This window comes from Harpia harpyja, chromosome 5, assembly GCF_026419915.1.
Source record: "Harpia harpyja isolate bHarHar1 chromosome 5, bHarHar1 primary haplotype, whole genome shotgun sequence".
In the NCBI taxonomy this organism is placed as follows: domain Eukaryota; kingdom Metazoa; phylum Chordata; class Aves; order Accipitriformes; family Accipitridae; genus Harpia; species Harpia harpyja.
Window position 1 is genome coordinate 38,701,986 of NC_068944.1, and position 22,027 is coordinate 38,724,012.

The following is a 22,027-nucleotide window of genomic DNA, read 5'->3' on the forward strand; positions in this document are numbered from 1 at the left end:
TTCTAATTCTGATCGAAAAGCTTTAGGATATAATCCTTTTTAGTGACAAACAAATGCATTCCTTAAAAGGTGTTCTTATTCAACACTAAAAGAGGTGGCATGATCTAGAATAGTTACAGCTGAAGGAGCAAAATCTTAATCTTTGAGCCAGTACAAATAAGTGAGGAGAAATAGTAGGCACGGTAGGTGAAAAGATAGCACTTCGTGGCCAAAAGAGACCATTTTCATTTTAATGCTGCTTCTGGACTGTTCAGTATCAAAAAAATAGAAGGGAACAAGGAAGGAAATCATGTGGAATGGGCAACATTTGAGGAAAGAACACAGAGTGTGCAAAATGGAGGCAAATCTAGCAAGCCTTCAGTACTCGACTTCAGGACTGGAAAGAAATTACAGTTTTGTGACTGCCTGAGGATGTAGAAACTAAACAGGAAGAACAACATTTGAGGTAATTCAGCTAAAATTAGATTAAATTTTAAGCAGAAGATATCTGTGGCCCTGTGTTTACAAATGCCATCTTATGTGGTGGCAATGGGGAGAATGTTTTTAGTGGCTTATTTGGGAAACTAGGGGCTAAGAAAGTAATACTGTTGAATTTTTGCACTTATGGAAGTACACTGGATCTAAAAAGCTGGACATTGCAAGTCTCTGAATCTGCATCTGGATTGTTAGATGTTTTCAAGTGCATTTGTGTTAAAAGTGTTGAAGCAGACACTTTCTTCTACTTGCTTAGGTTTCAGATAAATTGTCAAAATACTTTTTATGCATTTAATTTGAGCCTCAGACTGCTTGTCTTTTCCAAAAGTACTAGACTTTTTAGATAGAACTACTGGGGTCAAAGGGGCGCGCTCTAATTGTATGGTGGTTTTTGGGGATGAGAGAAAAAAAGCTATGGGGTTTGGGGGGGGGGAATATCCCCTTAATTACTCAACAGCATTTTTAATCCATGCTGATAAATCACTGAAGACTGTAGTGTATCATGCATGGGTTATGTAGTTAACCGTTACAGTGCCAGGATACCTGTAGAAATCTTTGAAGTCAAACATGTCTGTATAAGATATAGCATCAGCCGTGTTGAAAGAGCAGGCTATTTTACTTGAGAGAAGGACATAGCTCCAGAGCCAAATGGTAGATATAGATTCTGACTAGTTAGCAGCAAAGACTTATGCAAACAGAAGTTTACATGAATACAGTTTCAGAAATATTTAAGAACTATGTGCATCTATTAGGCCTCTGTTCTTTTCTCTACTCTGTATTTAGCAGCCTTGTAGAATGATAAAACTAATGTTTAAGATTAATTTTTACTTCAGTTGTCAGCTGTCTGTCCTTCTTACCCATCAGTAGGAAATATTCCTCAAAAAGGGTGCTTTGGAGAAAGGCACTATTACTGTAAGGCACATGCATGTGTACATACAGAAATGCATAGATATAACAGGCTAGAACATTCCCAGAAAACAACTGGTGTCTTGTTTCCCCTTTCCTTTGCCAAAAGAGGGATTTTACCATACTGAGATCATGTAGTTGACTAATAAAGCCTTGGCCTGCTGCATTTGTGCCTGTGTTGTGTTGCTTAGTGGTTGCTATACAAAGCAAAGTAGTAATGGAAGTTTATTTCTGGCTATTAGAGGAAGTAATGTAAGTGTGATTGCCAGGAAAAGTGACAACAAAGAAGCTACACAGTATCCAGTAGCAGGGCTTAAACTGTTCTTCCACCCAATTAAGAGAACTAGTTAGATCGAACTTTGAGGTATCTGTCCAAAGTAGAATTAGGAAGAATATCCATTTTTCCTGGCCAAACATGTTCTGCAGTTTAAATGTTGGGGTTTTTTTTCCTCATTATAAAGCTGGTTTTCAACCTTTGCTTTCTGAATCTGAGGCAAAAGTACTCACGGCAAAAGAACCAAGACCGTTAAGGGTTTAGAAATAATCATCTTGCATTGTTCACGGAAGCCCTTCCTGAAATCGTTTGAATCCTGTAGTCCTCTATAGCCTACCTCTGTATGTGGAAGCAGTCTATCTCATACATATACATGGCTGCTCAAAATACTAGTTGCCAGAATTTTGTTTATTTTAACAAAAATGCTTTAATGCATGTTTTTAGAGTAGAAAATGGGGTAAACTCATCTTCTTTAGTTCTTTAGGACAGCTGCTTATATCAGTAATTTTTGAAGCAGTAAAGGAAGCTTCCTAGGCAGCTCTAAAAATCTTCTGAGGTAATTCTTCATGGAGTCTTAAATTACTATTTTTTTCTGAACTGCTCACACTATGTTTTCAAGTCTTTTTAGTTTATAGAAGATAGATTAATTCTTATACATCTTTTGATTGACATCAGTAAGTCTGACCACTGTATAGCTTGCATCCTACAGGTGTAAAGAAACTCCATAGTGAGTGCTTTTTACCCATTTTAATTATTCTTGAGACACTGTTAGCTATACAGGTTACTGTATTGTTCTCAGTCCCACACAGGTAGTGGGTTATCTAACCACATTCCACATGTTCTGAACAGCTACTTTGGTAGGGGCATTGCCTTGTATGTTGTCAAGTTTGTCCTATTACCTTAGGAAGCTTAGGCTGATTACCACATGAGCATTTCTACAGCATCTGGTTCAAGATCTGACATGCATTTCTTAATTTAATATTGTCTCTAGTCTGTGTCCAGACTAATACCTGGCCCTACAGCAACGGGGCTAGTAACTGCGTGGCTCTTGTATGCTGAATTCTTATCACTGGGGAATTCAGGAGGGGCAATGTGGCAGTACAAGCTGGTGGTGCTACCTAAGTTAACAGACAGATCTGCATCATAAAGCACAAGCAGATAGCTATAAAAGTCTTGCAGTCCTAGTCATAGACATTCAGTGTACAGACTACTTGCATTTCATGCAAATGTAATACTGAAACACAGCAGCACGTGGGTGTGTCTCCTGTGTTGTACTAGAAACAGTTAAATGGCCAGAGGAGACTTTTTATCCTAATGGATTTTTTCATTTCTAGTTGAAAATACACATTTCTCTGTGTGAAGCATGACAAGACAAGCCTCTAGACTTTGTTTTGATCAATTTGACATTGTTTCCGACCCAACTTTATCTTACCTTGTGTCATAAATGGCTGTTGTAGATATTTGCAAGCTAATGGTGGAGTCTTTAGCAGTTTCTTTATATGAACAAATCAGTTTCTGTCATTGATGTCATTTAAGCTGTTTCCCTTGTTTAAACCTTATTTCCACAACTATGTAATGCCTTAGTCAATCTGTAGCTGTAGCAGTACATTGACCTGTTCACTGCTTGGATCTTAAGGCAGTTTAAAAAAGTTCATTGTGTTCTTCAGGATTATGTCTCGTAACCTACATCTTGGATAGAAATGTTTAGCAGTGGAGAATATCCTGTTAGCTGTTTATCTTGTGCAGGGATGTTTATACCCTGTTTGCACAATAGGTAATTGATAGTTGGGAGTGGGAAGTGGATGTAGGCTCTTCCTTTCTAGTTTCTGTGGAGTCTTCTAAGAATTCAGTGTGGCCACAGAGTTGAATCATCCTGTGTTATACGGAATGGGATTGGGTGAGAAGAGTTTCTGAACCATTGGGAGGATAGAAGGATTACCGGGGGGGCAGGGGTTAAGCACAGGATTATAATTTGACTGCAGTGCAAGGTCAGTTATACTAGTCTCTTCAGTAGTTATCATAATTATTTAAACAAGGTTTGTTGTTGTTGATTTCCTTTTAGCCTCTGTCTAAAGCTATCAAGGTAGCCAGCTATCAAAATGTAACTGAATTTTTGTGCTTTTTTTCCTCTGTGATTTCTAAGCTGTATCACTAGTGCATTTCTTTCTTTACAATTCCGTTTAAAAAAAAAAAAAAAATCTTGACTATGTTTTATAGATGTTCAGTAATGTACACTCTGAGCATGGCTGTTGGCTTTCTCCCAGTAGAATGTGTAGTTAAATTTGACCTGAAACATTGAACTTGTTTTTAGTTCATGGTGAAAGGAATCTAGTGTTAACTTTTAGAATTTTGGTTATCATATCTGTTCTACTTTCTTGAATTGTGGATGGGGGATGTGCGCTCTCAAGTACTGTTTGCAGAATTCAGCATCACATATGTGGGGTTTCTTTTTTTTTTTTTTGAAGAAAACACCCTGATGCCTATCAGTAGCCTTTTCACTTGTATACACATAAGTCTGAGGTCCCAACTCCAAGCATGTTTGCACTTGTTTTAATCATAACATCAGTTACTTTCCAACCTTGCATTAAAATTGCATATAATATTTAAGAATGTTTTTCTCTCATTTGCAAGAGACATTAACAATTTTATCATATTGCTTTTTCATTGGTAGTGCAACAACAGTATATGACTGTCAATTGTAGTCTTACCTGAAACGTTCAGTTTGGAGCTTGCGGAGTGCTTTCTGCTTGGGCAGTGTCTAACACTTTTAGAGACAGAATAGAATCACTGAACTCAGGGTGACCTTGCAGTCTCCTACAGCCCCCAGTACTTATCTTTGTGTCTCTGGAATATCATTTGTTTGAATCCATTTACATGCACTAATTCTTAAGAAGTAAAGATACCTAGCTGTATTTGGGAAGCTGGAATAACTTCGTGCATTCTTCTTGCACTGTAGGCTGCTACTTTTAATATGATTAATATGATCAACCTTAAGCAAAAGAGTTTTCTGGGTACTAAAACCAGTAGTAGACACCATCACTGTTCAGAAGCTGATCTCACTTGAGTGGTACTAGTGTATCACTGACTCCTGGTGTGGGAGTTGGTTTTAGTAAGTTGTTTCCCATATGGAGGGGATTATATAGCCCTATGCCAAGCTTTCATCTTGAGATTTTTTCTGTGTTACTCCAAGTTCTCTGCACGTAAATAGAATGTAATAATGGATTCATTATTTAGGATTAAATCTGAGTAGACTAATGGTTTTGACTGAGCAATGGAGCACTTCTGCTACATGTAGCTGGTTGGTCATTGAATGGTTTTGTTTCAGCTGTAACTTAATTTTCTCTTCAGGCAGCTTCTTTCATACTTTTGCTTAAATGGATAATGAATATTCAAAACCCCTGTAGCTTCAACAGCAGTACTACTTCGTCATGGATAAGGGAACGAAGATGGCCTTTGTAATATTCTGAAGGGTAAAAATGAAAATCTTGTGGAAAGATGAGATTCTTAGCAGCTTCTAAATTTGAAATTATTTTTAGAAGTGTTTTTTATTTCCCCTCCACACCCTCCCTCAACACAGCTAATTGCTGGTAAACAAACAGTTGTTTGACCTGGTAATATAGTTAGCAAGGATTTATTAATAAAAGTTGAAAATCCTAGGATGTTAATAGTTTTCATAGTAAGGTAAAGTGACACACAAGATATAATCTGACTAGAAGTTGCAAAAGAGCGGGATTTCTAGTTCATGAGAGTCTTTAAAAAAAACCCGAACAGTTAGGTTTATCTTCACTTGTATCCAAACCAGTATTCCTTCAAGTTCCTTGAAGTCAAAGTTTTGTGACCTTTTAGCTGTGTGAAGCTGGCACTTCAGCCAGTTTTTCCCATGAGAAAATAGGGAGGTGAAGCTCATGTCAGTTCAGCTGTGAGAGAGAGAAGGGGCAGGACACCTGGCTCCAGTGAAGATTCACAGCTCTTACCTCCTTACGGCAAACCCTTGGACTGTGCCCCAACTGTGCAGTAAGGAACGCTGGCTCTGCCACCATTCTTGGGGCTTCTGGGCATCCCAAGGTATAATCCAAATAAAAAGTCTTGAGTTAATCAAGGGTTTCAGGCTTCATAGAAGAGCATGAAAAGTATCATATGGCCGCCTGCCTGCCTGAGCTGTAGATTCTGCTGGAGAGATGGATTCTTAGTTCTGGGGTTTTTATCTTGTTTTTTCCTCAGGTGCTCTGTCCTTTGTAACTGTTCAACATCAGCTGCAGGACTTTCGAGACACTTCAAGCTCTAGTAATGTGCATCTTCCCAGTAAGTTTGTCAGAAAGATTGTACTTCAATGGCTACATATAAACAAGTTGCTGTCAAGGTCTGTTTTGTGCCTGTGCACCTTACTTCAAAACTAAGGCTACAAATGTGTTGGGGTGCTTTTTGGGGTGTAGGTTCATTATACAGCACCTTCCTACTGCTTGATAATTAACACCTCTGTAGCCCCTTTAGTGTCCTAGGCTTCTTTCTGAAGGATCATTTAGTTGTAAATAGTATTGTCTTACTGTGCATAAAACAGCTGCTCAGAGCTTTGAGATCTCACTCCATTAAGTGGCCATCTAGCACCACTTACACACCGGGATGGTGAATGCTCTAGGGGTAAAATCCATTTGCGATCCATATTGTTACTGTTTCCAAACACATTCTTTAATACTATAGTACTCTTAACTACATTGTATCTTACAGCTAAAAGATAAGATAGGAAGTTGGGAAGGTGGAGGAAATCCTAGGTGTTGGCTGACCACAGAGGTGAGGGTCATGCTTTAGAATTTGTGAGATATTTAACCTTTAAGCATTCCTCGTTTAATTGTAAGAAAGCATCCAGAAATAATGACTGCTGAATTTGTATTTCAAAGCACTAAATTTAACTTTAATATTGCCACCAGAGGGCAGCATGTTACATGAGCTGGCAATGCAGAACCTGATCTACTCTGATTTTAAGCACAGATGAACTTGTAAAATCTGAGTTTTTAAAAGTATCAGTGATTCATTTACAAATTTTTCCTGTTATGTTCAGCTTGTAGCTCAGTCCTCAAATACTTGTCATGGCATTAGCTTTCTGAGAAAGAGAAGTGACGTTATTGACATCTGCCATGTGAAAACTAAATGTAGCTGTTCTAAAACTTGCATTCTGGTGCCCTTAGCTTATTATTGCTCTGGCATACAAATTCCATAAGACAGAGGTATCAAGACCTTATTCCCTTACTTCTTGTGGTTTTTTTTACCAGTTATAGAATTCATTCTTCCTGGTTTTGTCTCAAGGGTAGTAAACCTACATTACTTGTTTACTTTGTGTGATAAAATGGATGTTGAAGTTGATTTAATTCTATGTTCAGTGTTTTTAGGATTAATTTATCTTAAATGTAGCATCTGTACTGTTTGGTAGTTGGGGTTTTGTGTTGTTTGGGGTTTTTTTTGAGGTGAGCATTGTGAGACTTCTTGATTCCCATGTAGCAGTATGATCTATGAAACTCCTTATACAAATCATCTAAAGTTATTATACTGGTATATTGTGACACAAAAACCTCCTTTGTTAGCTTAGCAGTAGGTGCAGGCGTGACACGACAGGCAGATCACATCTTACAAGACTTTCCCACTTGTACAATAATGTAATTTTCCTCAGTGGGGTATTACTGTTATTTAAGAACCTAGTTATAACGTGAACACAATTGAAAAACATGTTCTGTTAAAACAAATCACTGAGTAACTTGTATACAACCTTTTTTTTTTTTTTTTTTAATGCTGTGGTACATATACATTCGGTAGTCTCATGCATAAAAGCATTAGTAATTTGTGATTTAGAAAGATGAAAACAAAGAGTTAAACACTAAATGTAGACATTTTCCTGAAGTTACATTGTTTTCTTTAATTTTCCTGAAATGTAGTCTAGAATTTTCATATTTGGAAGTCTAACATACTGAAGTCTCTCTTTCCCTTTTATGAGTAATGGAGGTGCTGTGTACTAGGGCCTTGCCATCTTTCAGGTGACTGAGTATAAATCCAGATTGGATCTGGTACTGCCTCTCCTGGGCTAGTGAAAATAAACCTGGACTTGAGCTGATTTGGGGTGGAAGTGCTCGAGTATCTTTGTATAGTGTTTTAGTAACAGGAGCATTATGGGAATGTACAGTGTAACTGCAGTAGGCTTGGTAGGCAGCCAGCTGAGTCCATGTGGGCTTACTGGTCGAGGTCTTGTGTTGTGTGGAAGTGGCTAAACTGCACCTGGATCCAAGTTGGTGTGTGAAGTGCTACAGCTGTGTTCTTCCAGTCTGCTGCACATGGTCTAATAAATCCAAACTGGATTTGAGGGGAAACTGCTCTGTCTTCCTGCATCCATAGCTCAGTTAATCTGCAAATAGGATAAACTGCCCATAAATAATTGAGAGTTTATAGTATACTGCATGTTCCAGATAAGAGTTAGAACATGCAGTATTAAAAGAGATTTTTAGAAGTAGTCAATTATACCGAGTTCACCTTCTTGTCCTTGCTAATTGGGGCACCAGCATGCAATGCCAAAATCTGATATGATATTCTTAGTGAGTAGACTGCTGTTTTCAGTAAAGTTCTCAGGTGGTTATTTTGAGTCCATTTATACTTTGAAGTGTAAGCTGACTTAAAATACGTGGATGCAAGAAACAAATGGAAGTCTCAAGGGATGCAAGTCTCTCTTCATGGCTGATTAGTAGTAATTTTTCAGAATCCATACCAACTGAAGAAAACATGAGATAGACTTATGTGCTATATTCTTGTCCAACTATTGTTTTCAAATAGAAATTATTTCTGTGTGACCCAGTGCAGCCTGGCATTTTGCCATGCAGAATAACAGTACGTGCTGTTTTAACACTAATACGTGGTGCACCAGAATCACTGATGGGAACATGGTAGTCAGTTTTTGTCTTTTCAAGACAACTGAAATGATAAAACTGAGAGGAATGGAGTATTTGGATTTTTCAGATCAGCGGTTTCTTAGGCAATATTTTTAATATTAAAATAGACTGTACTGAACTCAGTATGCTTTTTTACTTCGTACAGTACATGTGTAATAACTATGTTGAAGGTGGGGGGAGATTGAGTGTTGTTAAATCACACTGTTTTCCAGTGCTTTTTACTATTTTTTTTTTGTGAGGATAGGTGCATTCCTGCAGTGATCTGTTCTTGAGTGTAGCATCCAGAAGATTTTATACTCAGTTGTGTTAGTTTGGAGTTTGTAGTCTGTTAAAATTCTAGTTTTGTTGGTCTAAAGTAATTTTTATAGATCTAATAGAATTAATTTCATGAGAATTACAAGACCCTAGGCGTAGTTAGCCAATGTCGTCTAGAATTGTTAGAAGTGCCAATTGTTAAGTGCTTGTTTACATGAAGTTATCATAACACATTTTTAAGACTTCAAGTTCTGTTTAATGTCCTGCTGGAGTAGAAGCAAGCAAGTATCCTCACAGATTCCAGCTGTGTGAATTTCCAAAGTTTTTGACTTATATTTTTCAATAGGCCCATGTATGAAGGTATTACAATAATTACTGTGTTATCAGAAACCAAGATAAGTTTGAATTCTTTTTCTTACATTGAAACCTTCAATTTCTGAGGAATTTGAATCAATTCGTAGTTGGCTGAAAGCCAATTTTTCTCCTCAACTCCAATGTGTGTTTGAAAAACGAACTCACTTCCTAAGTGCCTTGTGAATCTGCAATGATTAATTCTTCTCATTATTTTGCTGCAAATTCTCATGACCCTCTGTGATGATTCGATCACCCACTTAGAGTTTATGCATATTCATATCTTTCCGCTCCTGCTGCAGTCGTTCAAGTCTCCTTCACTGGCTGTGGTGTGTGCTTGGTGCAGTAATTGAGCTGCAGTAGATTGATTACTCTGGGGAGCTGTAAGGCCTTTAAAGGTGAAAACATATCAGTCCTGTTAATTAGGAAACAAAGCTCTGGTGGCAAGTTCAGCAGTCAAATGCTTCCAGTGTAGAAATGAGGAAAGGTATGATTTGTTCCTCTCCATGAACCCTGTTTACTTTTTTATATTTGAATTGGATCTGTATTTGCTGTAATAGGCTTGTGCAGGAGATAGCATATCTTGTATGATTGCATGGTGTTGGTATTTTAAAACAAAAAGAACTATATGTTTGGTATTGATTATAATTATTAGCTGCTGTTAATCACCTCTTAAATTATACATTATTTTAGGCATTACTTAACCTATAAAGTTAAATGAGAGATGAAGAATGGAATCACTGATTGTAAACGTTAACCAAAAACATTTGGTATCATTCACTTTTTCAGACCTGAATGTCAAAGTCTTTTCTCTGAATTAAAACAATAGATTTTCAGAAATCATAATAAAACCTGGGGCTTCACCTTTCTACTATTAAGATGTCTATTGCCTATCGTGTGCAAGATTAATTAAAGAGAATACGTTCTTAAAATTAGGTGAATATTAAATGATAGCATAAGGTTTCATCCCGCAGACAGCATCCTTACATCATCATTTTAAGTACCCTGTGGTTTTATGTTGCTAAGCTCTCTAATCTAGAGTGGCCTATTACAGAGATATTAAGGGTAGGGGAAACCATCTGCCACACAATCTATCCATAAGGGTCAGAAATAAATAATTTAAAAGTAATTTATATATCTTAAAAACTACTTTTACCCTGTAATTACTGGACAACAGATTGTAGAATACAGATGTTATGAAAATGCCACTGTTTTTGTAAACAGCGTGTGATCCATTGCTACTTCAGGGTAGGTATAGGATGCTGTTGTCATACCTGTTCCTGCTGAGGTCAGGAAGAAAAGTCTTGCTGAAACAACCGCACATGAGATTGGATTCCAATTAGTGCATCTTATACCAAAGGATATTGCATTCATTGTGTTCGTGGGTTTTTTTCCTCTATTTTAGGCATTTATTAACACCGCAAAGGAGATCTACGAGAAAATCCAGGAAGGAGTTTTTGACATTAATAATGAGGTAACTTTTAGTACTCTGAACACTTTTTGTTTGTTAAATGTACAAAATTCACCTTCCCCAGAAGGCTGGACAGTAAAATATTTGTCTGTTCCATTTGGATATAGAATTGTCTGCCATTGTGATAAAAATGGATTAAAATAAGTGACCCTATCCATCCATGAAGCATCGCAAAATAATATAAATCCCCAAAAGAGAAGAAAATCCACTTTCATCCACTTCTCCATATGGTGTCATCTGTTTTCAAAGATAATTTTCCACTATGTAAATGGGGGACCATGTTGATATGCCAGATGCACTCCATGAGCTGTCCAGTGTAGGGGAGGGATTGCTTTGAGAGTTACATAAAAGACTTTTGAAATGTTCCTGGTTTAGGTGGCTGGGTTCTGTAGGGAATAAAAGATTAGTCATTTTGCCTATGCACATTACTGAAATTACAGATTATTGGGGCCTGTCTCTTTGCTTGTTTGCGGTGGGGGTGGGGAGGTGGAGCAGGGAGCACTTTTGTAATGCAAGAGCCTAGAAAGACCTATAATGTGTCTCTTGAATTTTGAAATTATTATGCTGTCAAAAATCTGGAGCAGTTTAGGAGAGGTTCATGGCTGTAGAAAAAGCAGATTCAAATTGAGTCGTAGTAAATAGAAATATTAGGCTTTAAATTTGACAATGTGAAGTGGTCAGTCCTTTCTGATGCCCAAGGTTTTTTTTACCCTGCATGTCCCTAAATATCATTGCTGAGGTGCTTAGTGAAACCCCATGTGAATATCTGCACCGCCACTCTCTGTTCTGTTCTGTGAATAGGTGCATTCTCTGTTTGGGACTGTCTGATGCTTCTCTTAAGTGTGATAGTCCTTGCAAAATTGTTCAAAGAGTCATGAGGGAATTGGCAGGACTCAATTAAATAGCTTCACCTCCTTCTGCTTAATATGTTTCAATATGAAGAAATTTAGACTATTAAATATTGCTTTTATGACTCTAGAGAGGAAATAATGAGAAACTCCAGTAGTATGCAAAGTATTTGCATTAGGAAACTTGTAGCTGAATAAGGCTTGAATAGTAATCCTTCAAAGACACTAATTCTGACTGGAAAAATGTGTGTGTATATATGGTGTTTTGGTGAGACACTTTTTATATTCAGTTTAGTGATGAAATATTTTAAATTTTCTTTAACATTTTTCCTAAAGAAATTGTATTCAGTAGTGCAATATAAATTGGACAGTCATCAGAGTGTCTGAAAAAGCATGCTCATTGTATCTGTCGAGTTTCATATAGTAGCTGACTGCTTTACTGTGCCTTATGGAGCTTTGATTGCAATATGCTGTCAAGAGCCAACAGTCCGTGCTATTTATTTGGCTTTATGCCAAGTCTGGCTCCTTGATTCCTCAAGAAGTTGCTATCAGCCCAGAGGGGGCAAAACCAATGAGCCATAGGGCATGCTTTTTATTAAAGAGGAGTCAAAGAGCGAAAAGAAACCACATCAGCTGCTGTCAATACTGAGCTAGTGCCAGAAACCCCAAGGCTACCACTGTTGCAGAACAACTGCCAAGCACTATAAATCTGAGATTTACTGTGACGCAAAGTTTCCTTAAGAGCTTAATTTCTGAAGCTACTGTATTACTTTTCTCAAAGTGCTGTATTTTTAGGTAAAATCCACTTGAGGGAGTGAGGGTTAAGATATAAGTGTGATTTTGATGAATGAAAGAGCTACACTGTGTGTGGGTTCTTGGCAAGTAGCCATGTCTTTCGGGATCATAGAAATTATTGATGACACAGAACACTCGTATGCCCTTAGCCTCTACAGCTGATTCAACACAGAAAGAAATGCTGTCTAGAGAGGAAAAGTTTTATATTAAACTAATGGAGATTTTGGTGAGAGGGGAGAGGTTATACATTCCTAGCAAATGCTATGTATTTTTAAAGCCTTATGCCAAGTAGTATTCAAATACAATTCTTGCTCTGTGTGTTAGTATTAGGAGTTGAAGGTGCAAAGTTTAACATAGAGATGAAATGTAAACGAGAAGGAAAGCATCTTCCTTTGCATTATATTTAATTGCCAAGGGCATACTGCTAAAAAAAAAAATATAGATTTTGCTGTATTTATTGCATACATTAGCAGAACTTGCTATATATGATCTTCTAAAAAAAAAAAAGCTTTTCCATTATATTGGTGTTATAAAATAATTACCCTGTGTATTTAAACTTCATTACAGGCAAATGGCATAAAAATTGGCCCTCAACATGCTGCTACTAATGCAACACTTGCAGGCAATCAGGGAGGACAACAAGCTGGAGGAGGCTGCTGTTGAGCCTGTTTTTACTTTCTAGCTGCCTGGATGGGGCCTACTAACTTGTTTGTTCACCCTTCATACCCCCCCCCCCACCCCCCCCCGCCCTGCTCGCCTCCACTTCAGTTCAACTGAGACATGAAACTTGTAAGTTGGTTTCTTGTTGCAGAAGACTTTATCCTTCAAATTCTTGTATAACTTTGAATAAATGGTTAATGTTCACTTAAAGACAGATTTTGGAGATTGTATTCATATCTATTTACATTTGATTTCTAGGTCAATTGATGTGATTATTTTTGTTAAATGTTGTCTTGTGCCCTTGACTACGAACTGAATTGTATTAAACACTACAAAGTCATCTGAGTATTTTAATCAGTTTGTGTAGTTAGGTTTCCCAGCTCCTGCGGTTACCTAATGTTTAATATTGTAGAGCTGTCCTCAAGTTTTTTGTCAATTTTCAAGGCTATAGAGAGAAGCGGAAGGACTCTTTTAATTCTGTATTTATCACTTTCTGTATATATAGTTTAATAACCTGCTTGGGTGTACTTGCCAAGCTAGAATTCTTTAATGCATTTGCATAAATTCTATACTACTTAGAGCTTGAAAACTATAGAAGCATTAATAGAAATTGCTTGGACGCTAAATTTTAAGCCTTTTTGACATTGTTAGCATGTTCATCCTCCCCTGTCATTATCCTGAAGTCCAAGAGAAATGCTTAATGTATATTACTAGAGGCTACATATGTGCTATCTATTTTAATGCCAAATGTTTGCTGTTTGTCCACAATTTCCACAGCACCTCTTCAGAAATGGATTAGCTGTTTGCCTTAATGAATACTATAGGTAAAAACAGAGTATGAATGAAAAGTAGAGGAGGAGTTCATAAATTCAAAATGGCACATTATGAAAACATTACTCTTAATGTTTTTTTCTTGTTTACCACTTGATTTCTAGGTATATTTTTCATGCAAGGACAGTTTTTCAACCTAAATGTACAGTAGTTGTGTAAAGTTTTCTTTTAGTGACAACTTGTAATCCTAAATATATGGTAAGCATCTTGTCTATTGTGAAGAGGGTGTGAAAATAAAATCTGCCAGTTTGGAAATCTTGATGAAAATCAAAACTAGAAATGCTTTGGTACTTATTATGGTGGTGGTCAGGGGGAGGGGGGGATGTTTTGCCTCAAATGAAAGGGTTGCAACAGTGCAAAACAGAATCCTGTGTTTAAGTGTTTATTTGTTAAAGTACAGAATATTCATGTCACTTTTCCTACAAACGAGGAAACAACTGAGTTTCCATCTCATCCTGTTTAAATAAATCACAGATAAAAGGGTGACACTAATACTAGGCCATACTTTCATGTATCTAAAAAAAAAGGGGGGGGGCAGGGCAGGAAATGACTGCAAAACTTTTGTCTTACTGGACCAATACTGACTCAACACAACACTGGGGGACGTGGATCCTGATGTCATCCATTCTTATTGTCAGAACTTTAACATTGAAAGTGAATAAACTTCAGCCTGACAGGTGTAACATAGCAGTGGTTCTGAGATTAAATAAACTTTAAAAAATGTGTGGAACCTTTTGTCTGTATCTGGGGGAAGGGACAACTGATAAGGATTTATGTTAGTTGCTGACTTCAACTCTTTCTTACGCGTTTAGGAGCATTATAAGCAATGCAATATAATTGTTTTCAACTATTTAAATTCTTAAGAGGTTACTTCATTTACATGCTTTCAACTGTTAAATGTTTATTATATTAAGCTTGCATTTACAAAACACACTTACTGTTTCAATTGAAGTTTGAAAATGGTGTTGTGTGACAGTAAAACCATAGGACTGAATTGCATTGATGCTGAGGGGAAACTGGCTTGTAGTAACTACATGTTCATAAGAAGAAATGAACAAATGAGTACTTGCTTGAATTAACTGCTTGAAGATTTTTTGCAACTGGCAACATTGCAGAACTCAGTTGCTTGAGACGAGATGGGGAAAAAAGCATGCTCTTTTATAGCAGCCTCAGCTACATTACAAATGGGAGTAAATTTCTGTGAGCCATAAAAATTGCCCCTATTAAGGGAGCAGAGGAGGGGAATTTGTACCCTATCCTGAGAAGAACAAAATGGTGATGATTTACAAAGCTAAAGCTGACAGCCGCTCATTTTCTGCAAGCATGGAAGATGTATAGAATTGACCAGGAATCTAGGACTGTTATAGCAAAGAGCCACCAGTGCCTTTTTTTTTTTTTTTCTTTTAGGGGGGGGTGGGCAGGGTGAGGGGCAGGGAGAATGTGCTATGACTTAGTACAGTCACATGTACATATCAATTTTTGATCATGCTGGTTGGTCCTCACGTGCTAGTCTTATAGTGTACATTATGTTAAGAATCTGGTACTTTCAAAGAGGAGCTAGAACAAAACCAAAGTTCCCTCGCATTCTGGCTGGCTTTTTGTCACAAGCTTTGTGCATACATAATCCTTTTGTTGCCAGTTAGAAATCTGTGTATTTTCCTGGGTTTTTGAGAAGCCCCTGATGCTATTTTATCCTCTTAGAATTTGAAAATTATATAGCACAGCACCTAGCAGGAGGGTTTACTTCTAGAGCATGTGCTTTCCAAGGTTGTTATTTTGCAGGTTTTGATTTTACTTGTACATGAGTGACTGATAACTTGCTGAGCTTTCATGTCGAATTCCAGTTGCTTTTATTGGTTGATTTTTGTAACCAAAGAATGAAAACATTTAATTGTTCCCCAGCAACTTGTACAGCTGTTACATGTAATGTAAAACTATTGATACTGAAAAATCATACCAAGGTGCAGTTTCCCTGTACTCCCACTTTAGCATATGGTATAAGCCATAGTTAACTTACAAAAGAGTAAATTTGGAGTGACAAATCCTCTAAGCATGACTTAAGACTTGTCTTTCTTATTTCTATTTAAAATGAGAAGCCCCAGGAATTTTGGCAATCATTTAAGAAAGATTAACACTCCTTCTCAATCTTATACCTGTGTGTTTCTGTTGACTTCAATCATTCTGATTTATTCTTGTGCAAGATCAGACTCAGCAGTGACTTAAGGTAAATGACTGCCAAAACACTTACTGATAAGCTAAAATAATGAGAGACTGTCTGAAGCCCCTAGCAGGCAGCGAGTGCTCTGTTCCCTGCTCCTGAGATGTCTGCTTTCTGCTATGTTGCGCTTTTTGTGACACTTGGTTCATTGTGCTGTTGACTAGTTGAAGAGCCTTCAACAGCAATATTTATATATTGGTGCGGTCGGAAGGGCACAGATTAGTTTTAGGCTAAATCGCATACATTTAAGTTGGGAAGGTTATTTCTGCCTGGAGTTTACCTGTGACTGTTAGAGCGTTACATCTATTCTTGGGAAGAAAGGAAAACTTCTTATCAGGCTCTAAGTTGCAGTTAAACTGAATCTGAGCAAAAAATTGTGTATTAAAACAACTTAGAAATATCAGAAGACAATTTGGGAAATTAAAGGATTTTTTTTTTTTAAGTAATCATTTTAAATTCAGGTACCCCCATGTGCCTGCATTTTTCTCAAAAGTTGTTACCAGTAGGGTATTGCTTTTGTAAATGCTGATGCCCGAGATAGTGATTCCTCTTGATAGACTATTCTTTTGACACTACTGATTGTCCTACAGCTTTCTTCTTATTTTTTGTTTGGTTGGGTTGGGGTTTTTTGGTTTGGTTTGGGTTTTTTTTACCCCCTAAATCGACTTTCTCTTGTGTATTGCCTCCTTTTTGTCTTGTTTGTTCTGGTATTCTTTCATTCAAACTGAATCCAGTGAGTGAAGTGCTGCTCTCCATCTTTACTGCTCCACATCCATTACACTTACACTTGAGGGAATTTGCCCAACATGGGGCATTTGCTTGTGGATGGTAGGGTGGGGTGGAGGGAGGGAGGGGTATGCTATCTTGCTGCATGATACAAAATCATGAGGCAAGTATTGCATGGGTTCTGTTACTTGTTACACATACTGTGTGTACCGTTTGCATGTGTGTGGGGATTTAATTTGCCTATTCCTCTTCCACCATTGCATGGGAGGAGATAGGGGAAGAGGAGGAAGACTAACAGGTTTTATTTGGATATCTTAAATTTGTTTGCTGATAATCATACTTACGATTTGCATATACTTAATGTTCCTCCCCCTAGAATCTCTGGGTTTTCTTCTGCCATATTACTGCAAGTAACTTTTAACAGTATGCAGTGGTGATTTATTTTAATACGGCACTGAAATCTCCATTTGTAAATAATCCGGGCTGCTGCTGTGTAAGTAGCTGATGAAATGTCTTTACTGGGTCTGCTGCATATGAAAGAAACCACAACATTAGGCAATAAAAACTACTAACAGAATGTTACGCAACCAAGACCATGACAAAAAAGCAGCATGTTGTGGATCTATCATTTTTATTCTTGGGACAGATTTTATTATTTTTGGAACTATTACAAGACTTATGTTAAATATTGTGGATGATAAGAGGAAACAGACTCTTGGCAAACATGGAAAACCAATTACAGCATATTACCCTATTCCCCTTCCAATAAAGGAGGGGCGAAGCTAAAAGTTTATTCTTTGCTTAGCGGGGGGGGGGGGAGTGTTCCTGCTTTAGGATTGGCTTGAGGAAAGAGACTGTTGCTGTAGCAATCTTACTGCGGGCAATCTGAGCTGGAGAAAGCAAAACCAGTGTGGTCTGCAGTCAGTTTTACCCCAGTCTAAAAAACGACACACTTGTCACGAGAGCGCTGATTGAAGAAATCGCAATTGTATGCTATCAGGCATACTGTTCACTTAAAAATAAATTTTAAAAAACTGTCTTTGTTTGTGACCTTCAATACTGGAAATCTCCCTGTTGTGGTGATGAGCATTTCTGGGAACTTGTTTTGACAAATAAACTGGAACATGTATCTGATACTCAGACATGGGATTTAACTGCTCCATCCCATGGTTCTATGTCACATAGAGGTGAAAGAAGGCATAGGGAAAATCTACTTGAAAGTGTGTTTAGAATCTGGTCTACTACACTGTCTGTACATCCATTTGAATTCCTGTCCCAAATTACAGTTCTTGTAAAACTGTCCGTGGCAACATGAATGTAGGTGAATCAATGCATCAGTATGTTTTGTGCTCCCCCCCCCCAGCATAGTTGCGATGTTTAAAATTCTTTCTTTAAAGAGTCAGAGATATAAATGTTTATATTAGGCAGAATTTTGTTGATGGTTGGGACTACAGTACATTTGGTGTAAATTATAGCAGGATTAGCCTTTCTTAGTTAAGCAAAGTCCAGTACCATGTATCAAACTAACTGGAAACTGATTGTTTACGTTTCTTAGACTTTGGTGAAAAATACTGGGAGGCAAAAAAATCCTTAAGTGAGAGGCCAGCTCAAAAGAGACCAAGGTACAATTCTAACAATTGTCAATTTAACGTTGTCCAAGTTAAAATAGTCAAGTAAACAGTATGTTTTCTCATTACAGCTTGGAAAAACATTTTCAGATGCAGGGAATGTTTGAAATAATGTGACTTACAAGACAGTTAAGAAGGGTACTCAGGAAGACAAGAACTTATGGCGTTGCTTGTGGTCTCCCACGAAGATGATGTGGGGAGAGGCTGTCATTTTAACAAGCATTACCCTGCAGCTGAATGCTGCCGCCTATGCTTGGGAAGGTGTTGCTGCTTGAGAACTGGAGCACCGGGCTGGCTGTGATGGAGGAACTTTTACATTTGTATACACTGTGTTGCCAGGTGCACATCAGTAATGCCAAGACCAGAGCTTAGGCAGTGTCCAGCATTTGACGACGTGTACGCGTGGTTTTTAGGAGGAGAGATGGTGTCGTGGTTTAACCCCAGCCAGCAACTAAGCACCACGCAGCCGCTCACTTACTCCCCCCCCACCCAGTGGGATGGGGGAGAAAATCGGGAAAAGAAGCAAAACCCGTGGGTTGAGATAAGAACGGTTTAATAGAACAGAAAAGAAGAAATTAATAATGATAATGATAACACTAATAAAATGACAACAGTAATAATGAAAGGATTGGAATGTACAAATGATGTGCAGTGCAATTGCTCACCACCTGCCGACTGACACCCAGCTAGTCCCCTGAGCGGTGAATCCCTGCCCCCACTTCCCCGTTCCTATACTAGATGGGATGTCACATGGTATGGAATACACCGTTGGCCAGTTTGGGTCAGGTGCCCTGGCTGTGTCCTGTGCCAACTTCTTGTGCCCCTCCAGCTTTCTCGCTGGCTGGGCATGAGAAGCTGAAAAATCCTTGACATTAGTCTAACCCCTACTGAGCAACAACTGAAGACAACAGTGTTATCAACATTCTTTGCATACTGAACTCAAAACATAGCACTGTACCAGCTACTAGGAAGACAGTTAACTCTATCCCAGCTGAAACCAGGACAAATGGGAACAGAAGTGGCGGCAGAGGGCATCGGGCAGATTAACTTGTCAAGTGCTGGCTCAAAAAATACCTGAATCCACATACAACACCTGTCTGGGATTGTTGCATACAAATACAGCAAAGCTTTGTCTTGAATGTAGTTGGAAGAAGATTTTTTCCATTTTGTCTATCACATTTTAATTTGTGAGGATGACTGGACCTTACTCATGGGTTGCTGGTTAGGTTCATGTCAAAAGTACTTAAGACGGAGAATATCAGAACAAAAAGGAACTTGTGTTTCTGGTGTCCTTGAGAGTCAATCCAGCCACTTTGAAGTGTGACTGACTGACCTAAACTAACTGGTCACTGACAAAGGTCTGTCAGCCATCGGTGGTGTACAAAAATCCAGCAGAGGGGCTGTGCTGCTGCTCCTTGCCTTGTGGTGTTCAACTCTCATCTCACAAGTAAAACATTCCTGCACAAACTAAAATGCTTGCGGTGTCTCCCATAGCTATTGCTATGAAGCAGAAATGAAGTTTGTGAAGTAGAGTATGTGCAACGTTGTAATCCTGTCTGGGATGTTTTTCTATAAACCCATGTAACTTCAGAGAAAAGGGCATCCTTACCACTGAAGAAAGTCTAATGTATGTTACATCACAGCACTGGCCTGCAGGACTGACCACTGTGCATCATAAATTAATACTTTGGCATTTTCTCTGGATTCCTATCCCAAGTCCGATTCTGTTTTCTTTCCAGTTTTCAGAGCTCCATGTCTTGTTTCTTGTGTGTTTCTTCACATCTTCTGTACTTTGTTTCTCTTCGTTACTTCTCCCACCTTTTCCTTTCCTACTCAGAGTTTGGGGGTGTTTAGGGGGAATGATTCAAGAAAAGGAGTGGCATAGTTACAGTTCCCTATTCTTCTGGAAGACCTTTATTAACTGTCACTAGTTTAAAAAAAAAAAACAACTTTGTCTACTTTGGATGAAGTGATGTTTGCTTGTTACAATGCTGCTATATAAACTTAACGTACATAGTTGGTCATAGACCCACCTATTTAACTTTGTTGAGGACCTGGGAGAAGTACAGGACAGGTGACGAAGCTTACTGAGCTGTGCCTAGTGCGGACATGCAGCAAAAGGCTGGATAACCACAGCTGGTGGTACGAACCCTGGGCACAGAGCACAGGAGCTTTGCAAGGTTGAAGGTTTGCCGTACTGATAGGCCTGCGTGAAGGCCGCTAAATCCCCTCTCCTAGGTCAGCCGCTAGCAGTAGAAGGCTTCAGTACAATCAAGGAAGAAAAACGTAGTTGCCAGTTAGCAATTTTTTTGGCCAAGCACCCTCCGAGTGGTGGTGTTTTTGTTTGTTTGGGGCTTTATTTTGAAGGTGTACGTAACTTCATTCTGTCCTACTGGCTTTCCAGTTTAATTCAATTGCTATGCAAGGCAAAAAGCAGTTTTCCTTCGCTGTCAGATGAACTCGAAGTTTGAAGTTGTTGAGTTATTGTTGCTCACCAGATGTACAGAGGATCCGTTCAGGGTTGCAGTAGAGGAAAAGCTGCTACTGAAACTACTGCTTCGTGAGCCAAGAATAAGCTTGCTTGCTGCAGGAAGGAGGAGCCCTCTCTCGTTACCTGGGTGCTGGGAGCCAGTCTGTTAGAGCCGTCTCCTCTTCCTGCTCCACGAGGACCGGGGCGTCTCTCTGAGGTATGCAAAGCAGCAACGCGATACTCCCCAGGCTTATCGACCCCTATCAGCTGGATCTGCCGTTTGCTCCAGACTCCACCTTTGCTCGGAAAGCACTTGCAATTCCACGAGGCAATTCTTCCTCGCGGCGCTGCGGCTCATTACGACGACCATGTGCTCCTACCGTCAGCCGGGACAACACGCAAAAAGCCTGCCCCGCTCTGCGTGTGCCCTAACTTCCCCTTTCCCCGGACTGCCGGGGAAGGCTGTTGCGCTTCGCACGCTTTCGCTCCCGCCATCCCGGCGGCCGCCACGGCCCGGCAGGGCGGGCGGCAGGGCCGAGCACCGCGGCCCAAGCGGAGCCGTCCTCCTCCCTCCCGCGAAGCGGCCAGACCGGCCGCCCCGCTCGGGCCTGCGCGGGGCACCAAGGGCCTGTCCGCTCCCCAGCCGCCGCCGGCGCGCCCGCAGGCGTGAGGTAAAAACCTGCCCGGTTGGCGCCGAGGCGTCCGCGGCTGCTCCGGGGCCGATATGAACCTGCGTTACTTTGACTTAGCTCGGGCTGACTAGGAACAGGTCCGGACTAACGTACCATAAACACCTATTACACCGGAATAAATACGTCTACGGCGGGCTTAGCCTGAACTGGGGGGCCGGGGGCGGCGGCGGGGGTCTCCGCCCAGGGCCGTCACGCCCGCCGGGGGGGCGGCACCGCCCCTGCCGGCACGCGGTGCGGAGGCCGGGGCCGTGACTCATCGCGGCCCGAGGCCGCTCCCGCCGGCCGGCAGTCGGGCTGGGGCAGCCGGGTCGGGGCGCTCTTCCCGCGGGGACCGGACCGGGCGGGGCGGGGCGGGACGGGACGGGACGGGACGGGACGCGGCGACCCCGCTCCGCTCCGTGCCGGCACCTGGGGGGAGGGCGGGAGGGGGCGGTGCTCCCCATTGGCCGGCGGCCGCGGCCAATCAGCGCGGCCGGGCAGTCGCCGTCAGGGGAAGGAAAGC

At 39.9% G+C, this 22,027-nt stretch overlaps 1 protein-coding gene across 1 annotated transcript in view; it reads left to right on the forward strand.

The window, feature by feature from the left end:
- RAB2A (RAB2A, member RAS oncogene family) overlaps positions 1-14,521 on the forward strand; it is a 45,801-nt gene extending 31,280 nt beyond the window's left edge. The window contains exons 8-9 of the mRNA XM_052788679.1: positions 10,592-10,660; positions 12,868-14,521. Coding sequence (XP_052644639.1) covers positions 10,592-10,660; positions 12,868-12,963 — 165 coding nt within the window. The 3' untranslated portion in view covers positions 12,964-14,521. The remainder of the gene's footprint in view (positions 1-10,591; positions 10,661-12,867) is intronic.
- Positions 14,522-22,027: the final 7,506 nt, after the last annotated feature.